The 21,892-nt window shown below is 35.5% G+C and overlaps 1 protein-coding gene across 6 annotated transcripts in view; it reads left to right on the forward strand.

The window, feature by feature from the left end:
* The window catches only part of PPM1A (protein phosphatase, Mg2+/Mn2+ dependent 1A), a 52,908-nt gene that overhangs the window by 17,595 nt on the left and 13,421 nt on the right, over positions 1–21,892 (forward strand). For 4 of the 6 annotated variants that reach the window (XM_017859435.1, XM_017859432.1, XM_017859433.1 and 1 more), the window contains exons 2-3: positions 16,304–17,157; positions 18,927–19,044. In XM_017859435.1, the coding sequence (XP_017714924.1) occupies positions 16,304–17,157; positions 18,927–19,044 (972 nt within the window). Of the gene's footprint in view, positions 1–10,679; positions 10,772–10,987; positions 11,041–16,303; positions 17,158–18,926; positions 19,045–21,892 lie in introns of those variants that run through there. The other 2 variants (XM_017859430.1, XM_017859434.1) reach the window with 2 other exon arrangements.

The raw sequence follows: 21,892 nt of genomic DNA on the forward strand, positions 1-21,892 counted from the left end.
CTGAAGTACTTCCTTTAATAATCCTTTTAGTAAGAGGCTGGCTTGTAAATGTCCTTAGTTTTTGTGTGAAAGTATGTTTTATGCATTACTTTGTTTTTCAGCTGGATAGAGAATTCTTGGTTGATAGGGTTCCTCCCATCAGCACCCTCAGTATGTTGTTTATTTGTCTTGTGAAACTTGGCAAACTTGAATCTCTGAGAAGTCTGGTCTGTGCCTAATTGTTATGCTTCTGTATGTAATTTTTTTTTTCTGGTAGTTTTTTAAAAGATTGCATTTCTTTATTTTTTCACCACTACTTACTGTGTGACCTTGGGCAAGTTCAAAATGGAGATAAAATTGTATCTGTGTCATAGGGTTGTAATGAGGATTGAGTTTTAAAGCACTTAGAACAGAGCCTTGCATATTATAAGTGTGACATGTTAATGTTTGTTTTGCCACATACTTGATATTCCAAACACATTTCTAAATTATGCTTAACTGTTGTTTTATCTATAGCTCCTCTTTGAAATATATTGTTGATGGGAAGACTCATACCTTTCTTTGTTTCTAGAAAATTCGTTAGCCTTCATATCTTTGAATATTTGTTTTCCAATATTCCTTCTTAGTTTCTGTATTATGTTCTAGGTGGATCCTCAGTATCATTTTCTAATTTACTAATTCACACTTTGACTTTGTCCAGCTAGAGTTTATGTGGCTTCAGTTTTTATTTCTCAGTGAATTTTTAAAAAATATTCAGGCTGTCTCTCTAGTAGCCACCTATTCTGGTTTGATTTCTGCCTGTTTTTAATTTTTCTCCCCTTAGTGGCTATTGTGGCTTCCTTTTAACATTTGAAATTATTTTCAGATTGTCATTTTTTCTTCTAGAATGAATTACAGTTGTTGATTTTATTGGCTGTTCATCTTAGTTTAGTTTTCTTCGTGTGTTTTGAGTTTGCTTTTGCAGTCTCCTGTTGACTGGAAAGTTCTTTGTTTTGTTTTCTTTTTCACTCTTCTTATCCAGTGTTTTTACATGCACCTACATCTCCATCTAAAACCACATCTTTATATTGGAGGCTTGATTCCCTTGATTCTTGGTAACATCAGGATGAGGCTTCTCTTTCCAAGAATAAGACACAAACTAAGATCTATATTTCTTCTCACTGGACACATAGTTTCATCTAAACCATAGCCCCATGCAGTGGTTAGTAGTAGCTTTTTCTGGCTCCTTTCATAGGTTGGAAGAGCCTCTCCACCTTAGGTATTGGTTTCAAGCAGTGAGCCTGAGGTTCTTCTATCCCAGCCATGCATGGGTACCTTTTTAGTGCCTGTTACTATCCCTACAGGATGTGGACTTTTGGCCATCTCTGTTGCTTGAGCCCAGAAGGCTCACAGTTGTAGCTTCATAAACTGCTTTGTATTTAAAGAGTTCAGTGGCTTGGTCTTGTTTAGTATTTTGTTTGTATAGTTAATATATATTTAACATATATTAAAATGTTTGGAACAGAAGTACATTTCGAAAGTGAATATACAGATCCATTTGGTTGGAAGTTAGTTGTCTTAGTCCATTTTTGTGTTGCTATCGCAGAAGATCACAGACTGGGTAATTTATTAATAATAGAAGTTTATATAGCTCTCAGTTCTGGAGGCTGGTATAAGTCTAAGATTGAGGGGCTGCATCTGGTGAGGGCCTTTTTGCTCTATCATCCTGTGGTGGAATGCAAGAGAGCACAAGAGCAAACAAGGGCAAAATGGGGCCAGACTTCATTTTACCAGGAACTCACTCCTAAGATAAGGGCGTTTGAGGGCAGAGCCTTCATCACCCAGTTACTTTTTTATGGACTTACTGATTATTACTGTCACAATGGCAATTCAATTTCAACATGAGTTTTGGAGGTGACATTCAAATCATAGCAGAAGTCAACGTTTAACATCAATGTATATCCTACATACCCTTCAGAAAGATACTAGTTTACTCTCCTACTTATGAGAGGTATATTTTTTATTCCTTTGCCAATATTGGGTGTTACAATTTTTTAATCTTTGATAAGGTAATGTATAAAAAATTTGTGTTTAATAGCTAGCAGGATTGATCATTGCGCCATATATTTATTAGCCATTTATATTCTTTTGTTTATTTAATTGCCTGTTCACATTCATTGCCCATTTCTTTTCCTTTAAGTGTTCATTTTTATTGTCTTCTAAAATTGCTGTTTGTATATTGTAGTAATATTAACTTTTATGTATATATCGCGGATACTTAAAATACATTTGCTTTTCAGGTTAATGAGCTTTATTTTATAGTGTAGAAGTTTTTTTCTCGAGTCACATTTTCTTATTCCTTTGAAGTCAGTCTTTTCTTGTCATCCTTAGAAAGTCCTTTCCTACTGTAAGATTACAGGAATATTTGCCTACATCTACTGGTATCATTTTATTATTAATATTTCAGACTTCAATCTTTTAATCTCTTGGTATTTATTTTAAGGTGTGATGTTGTAGGGATTCAGCTACCCACCACTGGAGGGCAGAAGTGGAAAAGATCAGCTTTCGGACACCCATTATTGAATCTCTGTTCCCAGAGAGCTCTTTCTGGATTCTCAGTTCTGTTTTTCCTATTTTTCAGCATACTATTGCTGGCTTAAATGTGAGTTTTCTTAATAAGGTTTGGTCACATCTCAGAATTTGATAGGGGATTTTTCTCATTATTGTTTCTAAATATTCTATAATTGTAGAAATATATAAACTCAATGCAAACTGGAGAAATGTATAAACTCAATGCAAAGCTTACTTTTAAAGCAATTTCCAGATATTCTCAGTTCTGTTTCACTCATCAGTTTATTCCTGCATTAGTATTGCCTCTTAAATACTGTAATTTTGAAATTACAGTTTAAGTATCAGGTATTGCAGATGCTCATGATTTTAAGATTGTTTTGGCTATTCACATTTATTCATATGTATTTTGAAATGATTTAATCAAGGTCTGGGAACAAAAAAGTCCAGTTGTGATTATATTGAATTTATAGATTAATAAAGGGAGGATAATCATCTTCACAATTTTGAATCTTCCTCTCCAAGAAAAAGAAGTGTGTTTTATTCTGAAGCCCTCTTCTTAAAAAGGTTCTATTTCTTGTTATTTATTTGATATACTTTTATTTGTTTTCTCTTAACTTTTTAAGTGATTACTGTTAATCATTTTCATATATGATTTTCTATAGTCAGATAATCTTACTGAGTATTTTTTCCCTATCATTTCAGGTTTTGAGTTTGCCATCATGTAGTCATTAACTGCAAATAATAATTTGATCTTATAATTTTATGCCTCTTTTTGTTAGCCTTGGCTTATCTCAATAACCATTATTTGTAGACATTGCTAAGTTACAGGAATAAGAGTTGGTGTGCTTGTTCTTTTTTCTTTCCTGGGAATTGTTCAAGTACTGAGGTTTTTCCTCTTTGGCTTGATGTATCTAGTACTCGATAAATGCCATTCAATCAACAAGTTCAGTCCTTAGTTTATGATTTATTTCTTCTGTCTTTGAAATGTAATTTTTCCTCCATTATTTGGTTTTCTTATTTACAGTGTGCTAATTAAGCTGTTGGATCTGCATTGTGTGTATCTTTTCTCCAGTCTACTTGCTTTTGTTTCTTTATGCTTACTTGCATACTCGATGGTTTTTGTCCTGTTCATTTTTGCCCCTTGCAGATTGTTTGCTCTGGAGTCTTCATTCCTCATTATTACTTTTCATGACATTTAAAATATTGCAATGATATTTTTTCTCTCAAGTATCTTTTTTTAAACCTCTGTTGATACTTTTTATATTCTAGATTCTTTTCATTCCTATTTCACAAATTAGGTTTTTTAAAGTTTTCTTATATGTAAGTTGTCACCTAGTTTTCTAAGGCAAATCTTCTAGACTGTGACATCATGTTCTTGAGTACTTTTTTATTTCAGAATTTTTGTATGAGTTCCATAAATTTTGTTTCTGTTTTTTTACTTAAAGGGTGGCAGTTTCCTCTGTTGTTTGCCCAAAAATAGTATAACTAGATACTCCTTGCCTGTTCTGTCAGTATACTAGGATGCCATTACCTCTTTCCCCCTTGGAATTTAACAGGCTGAATTATATTAAATTATTTGTTATCATATTTCAGTATTTTTTAGAGAAATGATAGGGATTTGGTTCTATTAACCTGTTACAGGTAAGAAACTTTTGTCTCTCTTGATTTTTCTCGTGATGCTTGTTGAAATTACTGCACATTTTCATCTTTACAAGTTTGGCGGGTTTTCTTTCTCAACTCTCTGAACTTGACTATTGGGCATTGTGCTAATTTCCATGGCTGCTATAACAAATTATCACCAACTGGGTGGCTTAAAACAATACAAATTTATTCTCTTACAGTTCTGGAGGCCACAAGTTCAAAATCATTTTCACGGGGCCAAAATCAAGGTGTCACCAAGAATGTGCTCACTCCTGAGGCTTTAAGGAGGAATCTGTTTCTTGCTTTTTTTCACTTTCCAGTGGCTGTCAGTCTCATCACTTGCTTGGTAGCCACATCCCTCCAATCTTTAAGACCAGCGTCTTCAAATCTCTGCTCTGTCTTCACATCACCTTCTCTGTGTGTTTCATATCTTCCCCTGACTCTCTCTTCTAAGGACGTGTGAGTTCATTTAGAGGTCTCTGGATAATCCAGGATTCTCTCTCCATCTCAAGATTCTTAATCACATCTGCAAAGACCTTTTTTTCCAAATAAGGTAACATTTATAGGATTAGGACTGATATCTTTGGGAGTCATTATTCAGCCTACTAGGTATCATTTTGTTTTGCTACTTTAGAGTGAGGCAGACATATTAGTCAAAAATTGGATTAGAGTAAAGCCTCATAGATTCTGCTGTTTGTTAGAATCACAGATACTGTCCTCTTTACCGAATGATGCAAACTCTGATGCCATGGTGGAAAAGTACATGAATTGAATTGGATGTGGTCAATAAGGATTGCTAGGGAGTATGGAGAATGCATGTTGTTCTGGGGAGAGGAAATATGTGAAGGTCAAATTCAGGTTATCAGCTTGTAGTCCTAGTTTGTAGCTGCTTTTTTCTTTGCATTTCTTACAAGCTGGTCTTGCTGTAGTGAAATAATTTTGTGTGTCTCTTATAATCTTGATATTGAGAATGAGAGTTTTTTTAATGGGAATTCCATCCACATGATTTTAAAGTATTACTTTACTAATGATGTTTACTTAGGTGTTCCTAGAACTTTAGTCTTCTCATTTAACGTTTTATACATTTCTCAGAACAAGGTAATTGACAGATAATCAAAGTTGCTTATTTATTGATGAGGAAAGTTAGACATTAAGCCAAAGGACTTGTCCAGCATCACATACTGGATAGACCTATAACTTATTTTTTTTTCTTTTCTTTTTTTTTGAGATGGAGTCTCGCTCTGTCGCCCAGGCTGGAGTGCAGTGGCCGGATCTCAGCTCACTGCAAGCTCCGCCTCCCGGGTTTACGCCATTCTCCTGCCTCAGCCTCCCGAGTAGCTGGGACTACAGGCGCCCGCCACCTCACCTGGCTGGTTTTTTTGTATTTTTTAGTAGAGACGGGGTTTCACAGTGTTAGCCAGGATGGTCTCGATCTCCTGACCTCGTGATCCGCCTGTCTCAGCCTCCCAAAGTGCTGGGATTACAGGCTTGAGCCACTGCGCCCGGCCACTAGACCTATAACTTTTAACTTTAATCTTGTGATGACGGGTATTTCCATTTTTTAATGTTTCATATGTGTTTTGATGTTGATGTGTCACGTGACATGAAGTGTCTCCCAATTATTGGATAATTGGGCAAGTCTAAGTTCTTTTTACTTTATGTTCATGATTTTGTTTTTCTAGGTGTGTTATTTTTATGAATTCAAGTTTCTTCTTTTTTTATCATGTTATTAGAGTTAAACTAATGAAAAGTCATATAGAGATGAAATTGGTTTTTTGAAATATAATGAGTAGATATTTGCTTGGCTGGAATTTTTTCTCACAGATTTTTTGTAAAGATGTTATGAGTGTATACTTTATATCCAGGAATGTGTGTACACTAGTGGGAGTGTTGGGGGGATGAGGGTGGAAGACATTTTAAGACATACAGGAGGCTGGCGGTGGTAGCTCATGCCTGTAATTTCAGCACTTTGAGAGGCCAAGGCAGGGGGATCACTTGAGGTCAGGAGTTTGAGACCAGCGTGGCCAACATGATGAATCCCCATCTCTACTAAAAATACAAAAAATTAACTGGGCGTGATGGCGCATGCCTGTAATCCCAGGTACTTGGGAGGCTGAGGCACAGAATCACTTGAATCCAGGAGCCAAGATCATGCCGCCACACCCCAGCCTGGGCGACAGAGTGAGACTCTGTCTCAAAAAAAAAAAAAAAAAAGAGGACACAAAGTATACATTCATACGCTCTTTATATCCATACCCATTATCAGTTTGGTGATATGTTATTCTAGTTTCATGAACCTTTACTCTTAGAACATGGTTTATTCTCTAATACCTTTTGGATTCAGTTTTGCAGTTGAGATGGCTAATACCAATTTGATATTCTTTCCTTTTATGATTGCTCATGTTTTTGTCTAGAACCTTGCATTGCAGTATTTCTTTTTCTTTTCCTTGCATTTCTATAGTTGTGAACAACTAGGAGTGGGTTTTGAACAGTTAATTCAGTGAGCTTGTTAATTTTGAAAAGGCTTCAACTGAGGAACACTTTCTTCTCATTTCTTTGATGATAGCTTCTCTGTTTCTCCTTCAGAAAGTCTTGTTTTTTATATGCATATTTACTTTTTGGGTGCACTCTCCTTGTTACTGAATTTTTATTTGCATCTGATTTTCTTTGAGTTTATTCAGCAAATATTTATTAATAATCTACTGTATACTCTGTGCTAGGGGAGTTGACCTAGGGAACTCAAAGGAGGCTCCTTTGAAGAACTGATGCTTTAGTTGAGATCTCAAGAATGAGTAGGAATTAACTAAGACATGAGAGAATAGCTGTTAAGGTAGGGAAAGTAGCATTTGTTTATATATTTGGAGGAAGGAGGTATGATGAGTACGAGGTACTGTAAGAAAGCCCTTGTGGTTGGAGTAGAGAATGTAGGGGAAGGGATGGTATGAAGTGAGATGAGGCTGGAGAAGGTAGGTAGGGACTTGACTATCCAGGGCCTTCATGTGAGCCATATTAAGCAGTTCTTTATCCCTCCTACCCCCAGCAGTGGAAAGCCATGGAGAAACTTTTAATACAGAAGTGATATGGTGAAATTTGCATTTTGAAAGATTTCCTTAGGCTGCAGTTTGGAGAATGAATTAGAGGGATGCCAGGATCCATGTGAAGAGACTAAAGAAGCTAGTATTCTGCAGTGAGAATGATGGTAGCTTGAGACCAGGGCTTTGGTAGAAAAAAAGTAGACAGATTTGAGAATGTTTAGGAAGCATATAACCCATGGGATTATGATGGACAGATGGGAGATGAGGTAGAGAGAGTTATCAAATATATCCTTAGTTTCTGTTTCTTTTTCTGAATTGGGGTCTTGCTATATTGCGTAGGCTGGTCTTGAACTCCTGAATTCAATCAATCGTCCCACCCCAGCCTCCAAGTAGTTGGGACTACAAGTATGCAACACCGCACCCAGTGAATGTTCTTGGCTTGTATTCACCTTGGTGGATGATGGTGCCATTCACTGGTAAAAGCTGCAGATATGTGAGAGTGCTCAAGGAGGCAGCACAGAATGGGAAAAGGGTCTACATGTAAGCCATGAGGAATGCCAGTGTTTAATGGCTTGGGAGATGAAAATGAGCCTGCATAGGAGACTACAAAAAAGCTTAGGGGTAGAAAGAAAGCTGGGAGTGTGTGTAGCATCTTGAAAGGCCAATGGGAAGAGTGTTTCTGGAGGGAGTGTTTAAAGTCGAATGCTTCTGTGAGCAACCAGTTAGAGGAGGGCTAAAAGTGTCCCATAGATTAAGTGACTTGGAGGAACTTGATTTGGTAGAATGGCCAGACAGCCTTTTGGAGCATCAACATTTTTTTTAAGAAGTTTAACTGTAAAGAGAAGAGAGGCAGGTGGGTAGCTCGAGCGGAATAAGTCACATGAAAACTTATTTTAAATGGGTAACATGGGTGACACTTGTGGCTTTAAAAGTCACACTGCAGCTGAGAAAGGTTGATACAAAGGAGAAAAAGGAAAATAGTGTAAGATCCCTGAAAAAACTGTAAGTCATTTAAGACTCCTTTGAAACATGGGTGCCAAAGCTAGTCTAGTAGAGGATTTATCATCATTGAGAGGAGAGTCCTATTACAGCAGAAAAGTAGGAGGAGAGGGTTCTGAAAGAATTCATTGAAATGATTCACTCATTTATTGATCCTTTTTTTTCCTGTAGCATCCAATCTGCCATTCATTGTCTCTATTGCAATTTTCAATTCAGTAAATTGCTTTTCATTTCCATGAAACTATTTTCAGAGTGCCTCTTTTTTAATTGACAGTCTGCAATTGTTTTATTCATTCAGTGTCATCTCATATCTTGGTGGGTAGTTTCTAATTTTGAGCTAATGAATACTGAGTCTCCCTCTTTTAACTTCTGCATTAAAAAAAAGTCATCTTATTTTCTCTGTTCATTTTTACACTTTATTTAGTCTAAGTATCTGAAATTGGCTTTGCTAGAAATTGTAATTAGTTCACTGTTGTTATCTTTCAGTCCCAGACAGAAAAGAAAAATTTTAGATTTCTTTTCTCTTCTTCCTTTTTTTTTTTTTTTAAAGGTCATTTATCTTTGGCAGTTTTAGAGATTTAGAAAAGAAAATACATAGACTTGTAGGCAGAAGAAGATACGGCGCCGAGGGAAGTTTTAGTTTTGTTCTGTGACAGTCTTCCTTATCTTGTACATTGTCTTTAAAAAGCCTACACATTTAGATTTTCATTATCTCATTTGCAAGTATACAGGATAGCTCATGTAGGAGAATTGGCGTCTAAGTCTAGAAACCTAAGTCTTATTCTTAACCTTACTGCTGAACCAGCTTTGTAACCTTGGGCAAATTATTCTATTTCTCTGCACCTTCTCATTTGTAAAATAGGTTTAGACAAGTCATTTCTACATTTTGGCTCTGATTAATTACACACATTATCAAAATCAAATTTGTAACTATAAATATGAGTAATTTTTTATTATTTTTATTTTTTAGAGACGGTGTCTTACTCTGTTGCCCAGGCTGGAGTGTAGTGGCACCATTATAAATCACTGTAGCCTCAAATTTGTGGGCCCAGGCAGTCCTCCTTCCTTAGCCTCCTGAGTAGCTAGGACTACAGGCATTCACCACTATGCCCTGCTTATCTTTTTTAAAATTATTTTTTTCAGAGACAGGGTCACGCTGTGTTGCCCAGGCTGGTCTTGAACTGCCCTCAAGTGGTCCTCCCGCCTCAGTCTCTTAAAGCACTGGTACTGCAGGCATGAGCCACATGGTTCTAATCATTTTTAAAGCAACAATCAGTGGGAAATTTCAGCTCCAAATGGGAGAAAAATTTCCAAAGATTAGCCTTTTTTTCCCCCAGATTTGCTACAGTTTTGTTAATGTGCTTATTTCTCATTACCATAGGTAACTTTGAGATGGCTGCCTTGGATTACAAACTAGAATTTATTACTGTTTCACATAGCTTGGGAAATTAAGTGTAGTTTATGTAGCCTAAATTATCCTTTATAGAGATGTAGCTGCAAGGGTTATGCATTTCTTCTTTGAACCCCAGGTATGCAGTATATTGCTTAATACTCTATTGTTCAATAAATGTGCATTCCAGAAATCAGCTGACCATTTGTCCTTATCTTTGAGGACAAAGTCCATACATATGTAAGCATTAGTGAGCAATGTAGACTATAAAGATTTGGTAGCAGTAGAGAGTTTATGCTCTACATCTCACTGCAAATAATTTGAATATTGCCATATTATACACTGTGACCTGTGCTGTTTGTTAACGTTCCTTTTCCCCACCTTCCCCAAGGAGCTTGTAGTCTCTTGTTATACATTTTTTTCTCTTTGGATTTCCCTTCAGCCTTTAGATTTCTTATCTCTAATGCAAGTCTACTCTAGATTTTTCTCCCAAATGTTTAAAACCAAACCTATTATCTCAGTGGTCATCTAAGGTCCTCTAGTTACCAGCATCCACCCTTCTTGGAATGCCTGTTTAGCAGTGTTCTTTTGTTATATTAGTAAGAATCACTGTGGTGTTATTTGCTAAGAGAATATAATTTTCTCCACATTGTATGTATCTATGTCCTTTGTTTATAGAGCCTGGAGGGGTTCTCTATTAGGCTATGTGTCCCTAGGTAAATAGAAAAATATAATGTAGGTTTTATTACTCAACTTTTTAAGGATTCTGCTCAAATTGTCATTGAATAACTCTTGTTACTTTGGGGTAACATGTTGCTTAGGGATTTTAACAACAAAATATATCGAGCATTTAAAAAATTATTATTATTCACTATAATTCTGAGTGGATTAAACCAAATGATCAGGTTCAAGACTCTACTATGAGTTCAGCTTTGCTTAGTAAAAGGCAGCGGCTGAACATTAATTAATGACTTTTGGCCCAGCCTTAGAATTTTCAATTTAGAGATTAGTTTGGTTTTAAAAGGTACAAAATATTCACGAAATTTTCTGATTATGTCAAATATTAATTCAGTCTTATTTTTTGTCATAGTACTTTGTTTTGAAAAGTTCAGATCAACCGATAATAGTAGTGCTGTGATGAGACTCAGCTTGTAGTCAAGAATAGATTTATGACTAGGTGAGAACTAAAATTTCTCTCAGAAACTAAAAACGTTCATGGACAAATTGAATTCCCTTGGGATTTACTGTTTATGGATATATGCCAATTTAATTATTGGACTAAATAAAATATTCTTTAGTAGTCCACTTACGAAGATGACTGTGTAAACATAGTATTTGCAAGTAAGTACTTTTTGGTATTATATTTATATAATCAGCTCTTGTGTCCATGTAGCTTATAGTTGGCTGCTTCACCAGGACTCTACAAATTATTCAGAACCCAAGGAGGTAAGATTTTTATATTGCCTATTTTCAGTATGTAAAAGTCCAACCACAGAACTATTAATTTACCCTTGACTATGTATTTACAGTTGCTATGGAACTAAACGTAAAATTTTATCAGATGGTTACTTGGTTTGTTACATTTTTATATTCTAATATACTGTATATATTTTTTAAAGTCTGGGGTTTGCTTTTAGAAAGTATATTCTATCTTTAAAGAATTAATCATTTGGTAGTTTCGTGTGTGTATCTGAAAAATAACTACTGTACTTCTTTATAAAAGTGAGAGTAAGGTCCCTAGTTGAGGTTGGAATCTAGATGTGGCTGTGTATGTAGAAATTAGTAATTAAACAGTGTCTGTTTGCTGAGTGCCTCATTTTTGCCAGGCTCTGTATGGGTGCCTTGCAAGGCATTGCCTCATTTAAACCTTACAGCAGCATTCAGAGGAAAGTATTAATATGCCCACTGTACAGATGAGGAAGTTGAGGAATGCTTTACTAGTAGGTGTCAAGTGTCTTAAGCATAGTACCTCCCTCCTCAGCCTCCCTCCCTCATCCTAGTTAAGGGAATTGAGACACAGAGATAAGGCAATTTGCTGTTGACCTTCAACAGATGGCTCAGTTTCATCTGTGGCTCAGTTTCTTCATGAGTAAAACAGGGTACCTATCTTTTAGGATTGGTGTGAAGATTAAAGAAGTTAATAGATATACAAAACTTTAGAACAGTGCTTGACCAGTAGTAATCTCTCCATCAATGTTAGATGTTATTGTTAAGCCTGTGACCACCGGTTATCTCATGTAATTGTTCAGAGATAAAAATGTAGGCTATAGAAAAGAATAAGGAGGAAAGCCAGGCTCCTAATCTAATATAGAAGTGAATCTTAGTTAAGACAATCCTATGTGCTTTTAAAAGATTTCATGGTCTGCTTTTCTTTGGCTCCCAGTTTCTTTTTTTCTTTTCTTTTTTTTTGACTTCTTAGTACAGGTAACTTTTGAAGGAATTCAGCTTACCTTAGATGAACCAAAGAAAAGCTAAAAGCAGAGATAATTTAGAAAAACTAAAGCAGATACTGTGTTCCTAAATTCCCTGTTACTGCTTCAAAGTCCGGGAAACACCAGTTGCAGATACAGTTGTATCCCATTGTGTTACACCCTTTCCTGAAGCCATTCTCTTTTCTTTGTCTTCCCAGAGAGAAACTAGTCATTCAGCAAAAACTGAAGTACTTCTGTGTGTTAGTTAGGCTGTGCTCCAAGTGCTGGGAAGACACCAGTGAATAAAACAAAAAGTCCCTGCTCTCATGGAGCTTACAGCCAGTATTCTGAAGTTTGTCTGTATTCGTCCTATCCTTGTTTTTATACTTTCACCAAATATGTGTATAGAATTGTTTTGCTGTCTTGTTCAGCATATTGTCTTCTTTTGTTTTTTAGGAATAGCTGTGTTTATGTAATTAGATCTGTTTTTGATAAATTGTATTCTGTTATTTATTCATTCTACCTTCTAATGAGCAGTTAGGTTATTTCCAGCATTGACTATTATGGTTCTCCAAAAAGATCATTGAACATGTCACCTTGGATGGATGGATGGGAGAGTTTCTTCAAGACAGCATGTTTTATACTTTTTATTGTGACCACAGTAAGAATTATATACACCTCAGCTTAGTAAATACAAATATACACTTGGAAAAAGACTTCAAGAAACAGTATTTACTTACTTTTATCACCTGGGATGCACTCTATTTTGTTTTGTTTTGTTTTCTTGAGACATTGTTTCACTCTTGCTGCTCAGGCTGGAGTGCAATGGCATGATCTTGGCTCACTGCAACCTCCACCTCCCAGGTTCAAACAGTTCTCCTGCCTCAGCCTCCTGAGTAGTTGGGATTACAGGTGCCTGCCACCACACCCAGCTCATTTTTTGTATTAGTAGAGACAGGGTTTCACCGTTTTGGCCAGGCTGGTCTCGAACTCCTGACCTCAATTAATCCACCCACCTCAGCCTCCCAAAGTGCTGAGATTACAGGCGTGAGCTACAGTGCCCGGCCTATTTTATCTTTTTAAAATGCAGTTTACACACAACCCAGCTGATTGGGTTGTGTGTAACCCATACTGATTAAACTGGTTTTATCACCCATGTTCATTATTTTTAAAACATTGTTTTGAGATCTACAATTAGAAGTGGAATTGCTGAGTATTTGCTTAAGTGTATCTTCAGCTTCTTCAACTAGCTGTTGCCAGTTGCATTTCAGAGTGGTTGAACAAATTTAAACTCCTGTCAGCACTCTAGGGGAGTTCCTATTTCTCCACATTCTGATCAACTCTTGATTTTGCCAGATGGATGAGAAATGGCATTTGTTTTAAATGTGCCTTCCCCTATTTACTAATGAAGTGTTTAAAGTGTCTTTTAAAGTATATCATGTAGAAGTTTAATTTAATGGTAATCAGAGCTGGCAGCAAGGAGGAAATATTGTGATTGATTGCCTCCTGTGGCAGAAAAAATGGTGTAATAATCATATAATGTCTATATTATTTATAATGTGCTAGACACTATCATTTGTGCACTGTATACATTATTTCATTTAATCCTCTTAAGAATCTTGTAAGGTTAGTGCCATCTTATATACTTTTTTTTCTTTTTGGAGATGGAATCTCGCTCTATCACCCAGGCTGTAGTGCAGTGATGCGATTTCAGCTTGGCTCACTGCAACCTCTGCCTCCCAGGTTCAAGCCATTCTTCTGCCTCAGCCTCCCAAGTAGCTGGGATTATGGGCATGCACCACCATGCCTGGCTAATTTTTGTATTTTTAGTAGAGACGGGGCTTCACCATATTGGCCAGGCTGGCCTAGAATTCCTGACTTTGTGATCTGCTCACCTCAGCCTCCCAAAGTGGTGGGATGATAGGCGTGAGCCACCACACCCGGCCACCTTCTTATATACATTTTATAGAGGAACAGATGGAGAAAGAGATTCAGAAAGTTTCAATAGTCACACTATTACTAAGTAGTAGAGCCAGAATTTAAACTCACGTTAGTCTAATTTTATAACTTATTTTCTTCAGTACTTCATGCTATTGGTGAATTCTTAGAGGAAGAAAGTTTGTCATTACTGTTCTCTTCTGTTGGTTTGTCTCTTAAATGTGTTTAAGTTTTTGGGTTTCACTCACATCTCTTTTTTTCTTACTTTTTCTCAAGATAGTGGAGTCTTTCCTCTGTAAAGCTTCACCTTATTTCTAGTCTAGGATAGTGGTCTTGTAACCTAGGATAGTGGTCTTGATTACTGCAATTTTGGTTATTTCTTGTTGGCCCTTAACGTGCCCCCATCTTCTGCCTTAGGCATTGCATCTAATCTTTTCCAGCAGTTTGCAGTCTTACTGTGTTTCAGAATCACATATGAAAATTTAAAAATCATAGATACCTAGGTTCCAACCCTACCCTGGAAATTCTGATTTGGAAATATTTATTTTTCTGTTGCACAGCCATGGTAGAGACCCATTTTCTTAGGGGTTAACGATGCTTTAGAGTCACACAGACTTGAAGCAGAGCCCTGATGCCATTAAACTTATTAGTTGAGTGATCTTGGCCAAGTTATTTAATCTTGGCTAAGGTTCTTCATCTATAAATTGGAGATAATATTATTACCTACCTTAGAGAGTTGTTGAAGAGATTAAATGAAGTAATGCTTGTAAAACACTTACCAGAGGGACTTAGACTACTTCTTAAACATTGCTTGCTAATAAGGTGTCATTATTACGTTATCCTTTATCCAATCAAAATGCTCGCCTTTGCAATGTGTATCAACTTGATGTCAGAAAAATAATCTGATAAATATCACCATAAAGGATGAATGATAGCTAGTTTTCATTACTTACCTTCCATTAGTTGAACTGTACTAGGAGGCAGAGGCAGATGGTTTTATCATACCAATCAACCAGTCTTTTCTGCTTATGTATCAGTTTGGACCTACACGGAAAATGAAGGGGAAAACAAATGTTTTTCTTTCCTTCCTAGGAGGATTTTCTTCTTGCCCTTTTTCTCAAAGTTTCCTCTCTGAGCTGAGTGTCATTAGCATCATCAATACCCTAGTCTCAAAGCTGCATAGTGATTTACCTAGATACTTTTCTCCACCATTATTCCCTACTACCTAACTCCTCTTCACCTCCCTTAAATTTCTGTTCGTCATGCTATCCTTCTTTCGGATTGCCTTTAGTTCAATTGTGACTTACTTGATTGTTTGAACCCAGGTCTCTACATTTCTAAGCCATTATTCAGGTAAGGGCCAAGGTAAATTCTGACCAGCTGTCTTTTTGCCTTGTGTGGGCCCATTCTAGACCGGGGAGCGTTAAATTTTGAGTATTGGGAAAGGATTCGATTAGCTGAGCCTTCAGGCTTGTCAGCAGGGCTGTCACTGGACCCTTTGATTTTCTTTATATACCTAATGGCCATAGAGTATAATAATAATGGTACATGTTATTACTATTTGATTAATAGATTACTAGTAGTAATTGTGTTATATATTACATAGTACACTTTGTTATCTGTATATATAATTGCTTGCAACTTGAAATTTGAGGCTAGAGCATTTATAGTAATTTAATAACTTACTGACTTTATCAAAGACTGAAAAACCTCATGGAAAAGGTAGAATGTAAGCTAGACTTAAGAGGATAGGTGTACTTTTTTCTATAAATAGAAAGGATGAGGCAAGAGTTTCTAGCTAAGGAAACTGACATGAGCAAAGGCTTGAAGGAGCATGCAAATTTGGAGCATTGTGAGTAGATTATTTTTTAGGTTTTCAGAGTTCATGAAGTGACAATAAAACTAGCGAGTTTGGAATCAAGCTTGAAAATCCCTGAATGTTCAACCAAGATATTTGAATTAGAAGGTTTTTTGGGTATGTCATGAATTCGTTTGGCTTTTCTTGATTGATACATGTACAACTTAATCCTTAGCTTACACATGTTCATTGTATCTTTAAACACTTGGCCTGGTTCGTTTAAGTTGATGGCGACTGCCAGGTCTCCTTTCTGCCTTCTCCCCTTTATCCCAGTGCTTTAGTTTTTTTCTGCCTTTTTGTCTGTTGTGCGCTGTGCTTCATCAGGCTTTCCCCCAGTTCCTCCTTGTTAATCTCCAGATTCCAAGTCGGCAACACAGTGAATGTCTGCTTAATACAAGAGTTTTGAATTCCTGCATATCTCTTTCACTTATTAAAAAGATTGTTTGGTACATATTTTGTTGATAAGACAGTTATTGACTTTCCTGTTTCTCTTCCTTTGCAGACCTAGAGGATCAAGACATAATGGGAGCATTTTTAGACAAGCCAAAGATGGAAAAGCATAATGCCCAGGGGCAGGGTAATGGGTTGCGATATGGGCTAAGCAGCATGCAAGGTTGGCGTGTTGAAATGGAGGATGCACATACGGCTGTGATCGGTTTGCCAAGTGGACTTGAATCGTGGTCATTCTTTGCTGTGTATGATGGGCATGCTGGTTCTCAGGTTGCCAAATACTGCTGTGAGCATTTGTTAGATCACATCACCAATAACCAGGATTTTAAAGGGTCTGCAGGAGCACCTTCTGTGGAAAATGTAAAGAATGGAATCAGAACAGGTTTTCTGGAGATTGATGAACACATGAGAGTTATGTCAGAGAAGAAACATGGTGCAGATAGAAGTGGGTCAACAGCTGTAGGTGTCTTAATTTCTCCCCAACATACTTATTTCATTAACTGTGGAGACTCAAGAGGTTTACTTTGTAGGAACAGGAAAGTTCATTTCTTCACACAAGATCACAAACCAAGTAATCCGCTGGAAAAAGAACGAATTCAGAATGCAGGTGGCTCTGTAATGATTCAGCGTGTGAATGGCTCTCTGGCTGTATCAAGGGCCCTTGGGGATTTTGATTACAAATGTGTCCATGGAAAAGGTCCTACTGAGCAGCTTGTCTCACCAGAGCCTGAAGTCCATGATATTGAAAGATCTGAAGAAGATGATCAGTTCATTATCCTTGCATGTGATGGTATCTGGGATGTTATGGGAAATGAAGAGCTCTGTGATTTTGTAAGATCCAGACTTGAAGTCACTGATGACCTTGAGAAAGTTTGCAATGAAGTAGTCGACACCTGTTTGTATAAGGTAGCTAGACTTTTTAAAAAAACATAAAATGATTTTATGTCGTATTAATCACTACTCTAGTATTTAATCTTCTTAGAATCTATAATTCTGAAAACTAAGTTTTTGGCACAATTGTAGGATTCTGTAGGATACTGTTCACCGGTTATGAAAATATATCATAGGAACACTATGCAGAAATAAATTACCCAGTTACCATATCTGCAAGAGTTATAAGCTGAATGTTTAGTCTTACTACTTGAGCTTTGCAATAATGTGGAAGATTATCAAAGGTAAAAAGATTTTATCAGAATGCATGTTTTGAAAGAAAGAGGGTGGGGAGGGTTAGGCCTCAGTGTCTATAAATGAAAAGCATTTTAGAATTTTAGTATTTTGACCATGTGATATCTCAGTACATTTATGATATCCTAATACTTGGAAACTAAGGTTTAATGGGTCTGTAGCACTTAAAAGAGGAATGTAGTGATCATTAGATGTGATGTAATAGAAATAGCCTTGTACATGGAGTCAGAAGAACTTAGAATGTATGGTTTTAGGTAAGCTATTTAAACTCTGAATAATCAGTTTTTTTCATCATAAAAAGGGTAAGACATTATTATGTTGTCTGATGGGGTTGTCAGGAGGATCAAATGGGATAATATACATAGGTGAGCTAGCTCAGCCCCTTTATTTTACAAATGAGGAAGCTGAAGCCAGAGAAGGTTCTACAAACTTTAACGAGTCAGACAGACTTGAGACCAAAGCTTACCTCTATTACTTTTGTACTCGACATTCCTGAAGAAATTGTTCAATCTCTCTCAGCTTTAAAATGGAGATAATAATATCTTATAGGACTGTTGAGGAATTAATAAGCATATGTGTGTGTGTGTGTATATATATATATATAAAATGCCTAGTTTAGCATATAATACATGCTACACCCTTTCCTAGAGATATTATAAATGACTTGTACAAGGTTTTATACATTGGTAGCAGCATTAAGACTAGAAAATCAAGCCCTTGACTTGGGTTCAGTGTTTTTTCTGCCACACTCTCTTCTGTTTTGTCAATAATGCTTATTAACTTATTCTTTGATTTTTTTTTAAAACAAATGTTGACTTTTAAAATTCTTAGATATATTTGATACTCAAATATTTTAATTACAGCATTTGAATACTTAGATGTCTTTAAAAATGAATGTAGTTCCTAAAAGTTGTCAGTTTTTTTAATTATACAAGTTAAAAGCTAGTTTATAAACCTTATATGTAGTTTTACCTCTTATTTCATATTTCTACTTATGAAGCAAATGCATTAGCCCCACAATTTATAATTTATTTTAAATGTAATTTTATCAGGTACGTGTAACTGCAGATCAAATCCTATTGTAAACAATGCCGTTAAACTTTTCTGTCATGTTGTATGAAATGAATGTGTGTGTACCTGTATGTTTGTATTAGGTATCACTTCAAATTAAGTCACCAGTAAATGTTTACAAATAGTATTGTCTTATAGAATTATAAAAAATTATTATTACAGTGTGATTAACCTGTAATGTTTCTCTGCTGTCTTTTGGAGTATTGGTTATACTGTATTCTCTCTATACTGTTCAGGGGAGTGGGAGTCATTGCAACACACACACACGCTTGCGCGTGCACGTGCATATATATAATTTTTCTCCCTAAAAGTAACATTTTCACTAGAACAAATATAGCTAATTGGCACAGCTGTAAAGGTTCTCAAGGCTTTGAAGAGCAAAAAGAAAACTCAGATTTCTCAAATTTTTTTCTTCCCAGGGAAGTCGAGACAACATGAGTGTGATTTTGATCTGTTTTCCAAATGCACCCAAAGTATCGCCAGAAGCAGTGAAGAAGGAGGCAGAGTTGGACAAGTACCTGGAATGCAGAGTAGAAGGTGGATCATTTAACAAAAAATAAGTAGCTTTATTAAAGAAAAATCTTCAACACAATCAAACTTTTAACATTTTAGTTTTTAGATTTTTATGTGTCTTTGACATCTAGTGTCTAGTGTACGAAAGTGGAAAAGGACATTTCTGTAGTAACTGTTAAGATGTATGCAGTTGTCCTATCACAGTCATATTAGAAATAACAACTAGCGTGGAAAGTAACTTACATTCTGGTCAGGATACTTTTGTTTTAAAAGGCTAAAATGTTTATGCGCTCTAAAATTCTTAATTCACTGGCATGAGTAATTTTATGCCGGGAAAATCTGATTTGTGGTTTATTTAATTACAAAGAGATTGTGATGGTGATAATTTGAATACCATCTTTCTATGAAAAGCTGTGTATATTAATTTTAATCTCTAGGGCCTTTTTTCTATAACTTGAAAATCACAGACTTGTCATTAGCAACTTTATATACACAACTTTAAAAAACTTGCTTTAAACTGTTTCAGAGCTTCTTACCTAAGTCATAAACTGTCTCACCTAAACAAGATAGACCTCAATAAAAGACATAATATTTCTCCACCTGGCAGAAAAGTAACTGCCGAGTAAGATTAAGAAATAAGTTGGGCATTTCTGGAGTATATTTCTCATAATTCTGCAGAGACTTCCAGTTTATTGCATATATGCAGTAAGTGTATATATTATGCAGTTTCTCTAAGCAGAAAACTTGACATGACTTTTATAGTGTTAAAACATGAAAATGCTGGTGAGCTGGGGTAGAAAAAAAGTAAGAAAAAAATTAAATTTAAAAGTAGCGTTAAAATGCATTTTAGGTTCCTAATGTCGTTAATTTGCACATTAAAGACCTCTCTAATCGCATGCAAACATTGACCTGCCACACCTACATCCCACTGTGCCTGCATTATTAAAATTACTATTCACTTTAATTTTGTTTTTTCCCTTTTACTGTTTGATACCAATCATAATCAGTCTGATACTAGAATCATGATTGGTTTTGTTCTTTAGTACTGTCTAGAGGCTACTCTTTTGTTTTATTGCCGTCCGCCACTTGATAGTCATACATCTAGTATGTGTTTGTACTATTTAGTATTGCATTCATTGGACGTACTGTTCAACGAATTTGTCTCCTTACTGTTACCAAGGGTCTTGGAATTTTATATTTTAAATCATTCAATATAAATTATAGATATTATAGTAACATTTTAAAATATTTAGAATGCTACAATCATTGGTTCAAACTGTTGATTAGTGGGAAAATATAAATTCGTAAGAATAATATGTATAGGGATAAGTTGATATTTAATGTATTGGCACTTTAACTTGGGCACATATGTTTTTTTATTGGTTTAAAGAAATAATAGGTATTTTAATATTTTACTATGAAATGGGATCCAATTTTAGAAATGAATTGCTGCTTTTTTCTTTAATGTGTACTCTTTAAGTTTTAGATGGAATTATGAAATACTCACTTTACGTAATTTTGTTACAATAATTTCATATTTCTTATCAAGCAAGAGTTGCCACCTGGACAAAATTTACATTGATACTCAATATTTTGATATGTTAAAGTGTTATTATACTTGTACCATTCAGTTGGAGATTGTCATAAATTAAATATGGTATTTTTTACTCAGATTTGATGAGACTGCAACTAGAGATTAAATACTATATTAAAATTGCTGCTATTTTAAAACATAGAATGTAACTGTTTGTATTGTAAAAGTTGTTGTATGTCCTCAGTGAAAATACTGCCTTCAGCTTCCAAAGCAGGCACCCGAATGCCTTTTCTTTTCTCTCTCTCTCTTTCTTTAAATACATGCCTTCACTAGATTGCTGTGACCTACTAAACCTCTTTTATTTGCTTGGAACGTTTTGGCTTCTCTGTCCACAATATAGAAAAGGAAAGGCCTTCCAGCTCTCCTTTTCTCTTATTTGTTCCCTTCTAAATACTTGACTCTCTGGGGTGTGAAAAGATTCAGCTCATAATTTATACTACTATTAATTTTGTGGTCCTTCTAAGCCAATTTAAAATTATACTTTTATGTATATATTTTCAAAATCTTTGCTACTGACTACCTTAGCTTTAAAGTTGCTAATTTGGAGATAACTGATAGAATCCCTGAAGCTTGGTGGAGGGGAGTGGAAAGGAGCAGAATGTGTTTGTGTATATGTATGTGAAACATGGATCTTCTATACATAAATATTCTTTAGAAGAAGCATTCAGTCTTTATAATTCTAAGTAAAACATATAGATAACAGAAATTAAAGGAATATTTCTTAAAATTCATTTCTTTTCTTTTTTGAAAGCAGATAGAAGCAAGGCTAGTATAGTATGAATGTTCAGGTAGTTTAAATGTGTTGTCCCACGTGGAATAGGAGATATTAACTGTTTTAAAACTTTACATTATTTTTTTATGAGAATTTGTTTTCCTGTAATTTTCTTCACAGTTAAAATATCCTAATTTATATTTTAACAAAAGAGATGTAAGATACATCAAGTATAGATGATTCAAGGTAATGTTTTTTAGACCTGAAACCATTATTGATTCAACTTATCATCAGTGTTTATTTCTATTGTATCTAGTTATCTATCCAAATAATTGTATTGGCTTAGTGGAGACTGTATGTTAAGTGTATTAGTTTTAGATTGTGAAATTGTGCAGTTTAGGTAAACATCAAATCCCTTTATTTTGTACAGCAGATTTCCAGCATTAGAACCATGTAGAACAAATATACTAGATGTTAAAGATTACACAATAAAGGAACTTGGCAAACCAAATCTGAGATCCTTGCTTTTTGTTCAGATTTAAGACTGTTTTTTTTTTTTTTTTTTT

This window comes from Rhinopithecus bieti, unplaced genomic scaffold (genome assembly GCF_001698545.2).
Source record: "Rhinopithecus bieti isolate Rb0 unplaced genomic scaffold, ASM169854v2 scaffold_50364, whole genome shotgun sequence".
Taxonomy (NCBI): domain Eukaryota; kingdom Metazoa; phylum Chordata; class Mammalia; order Primates; family Cercopithecidae; genus Rhinopithecus; species Rhinopithecus bieti.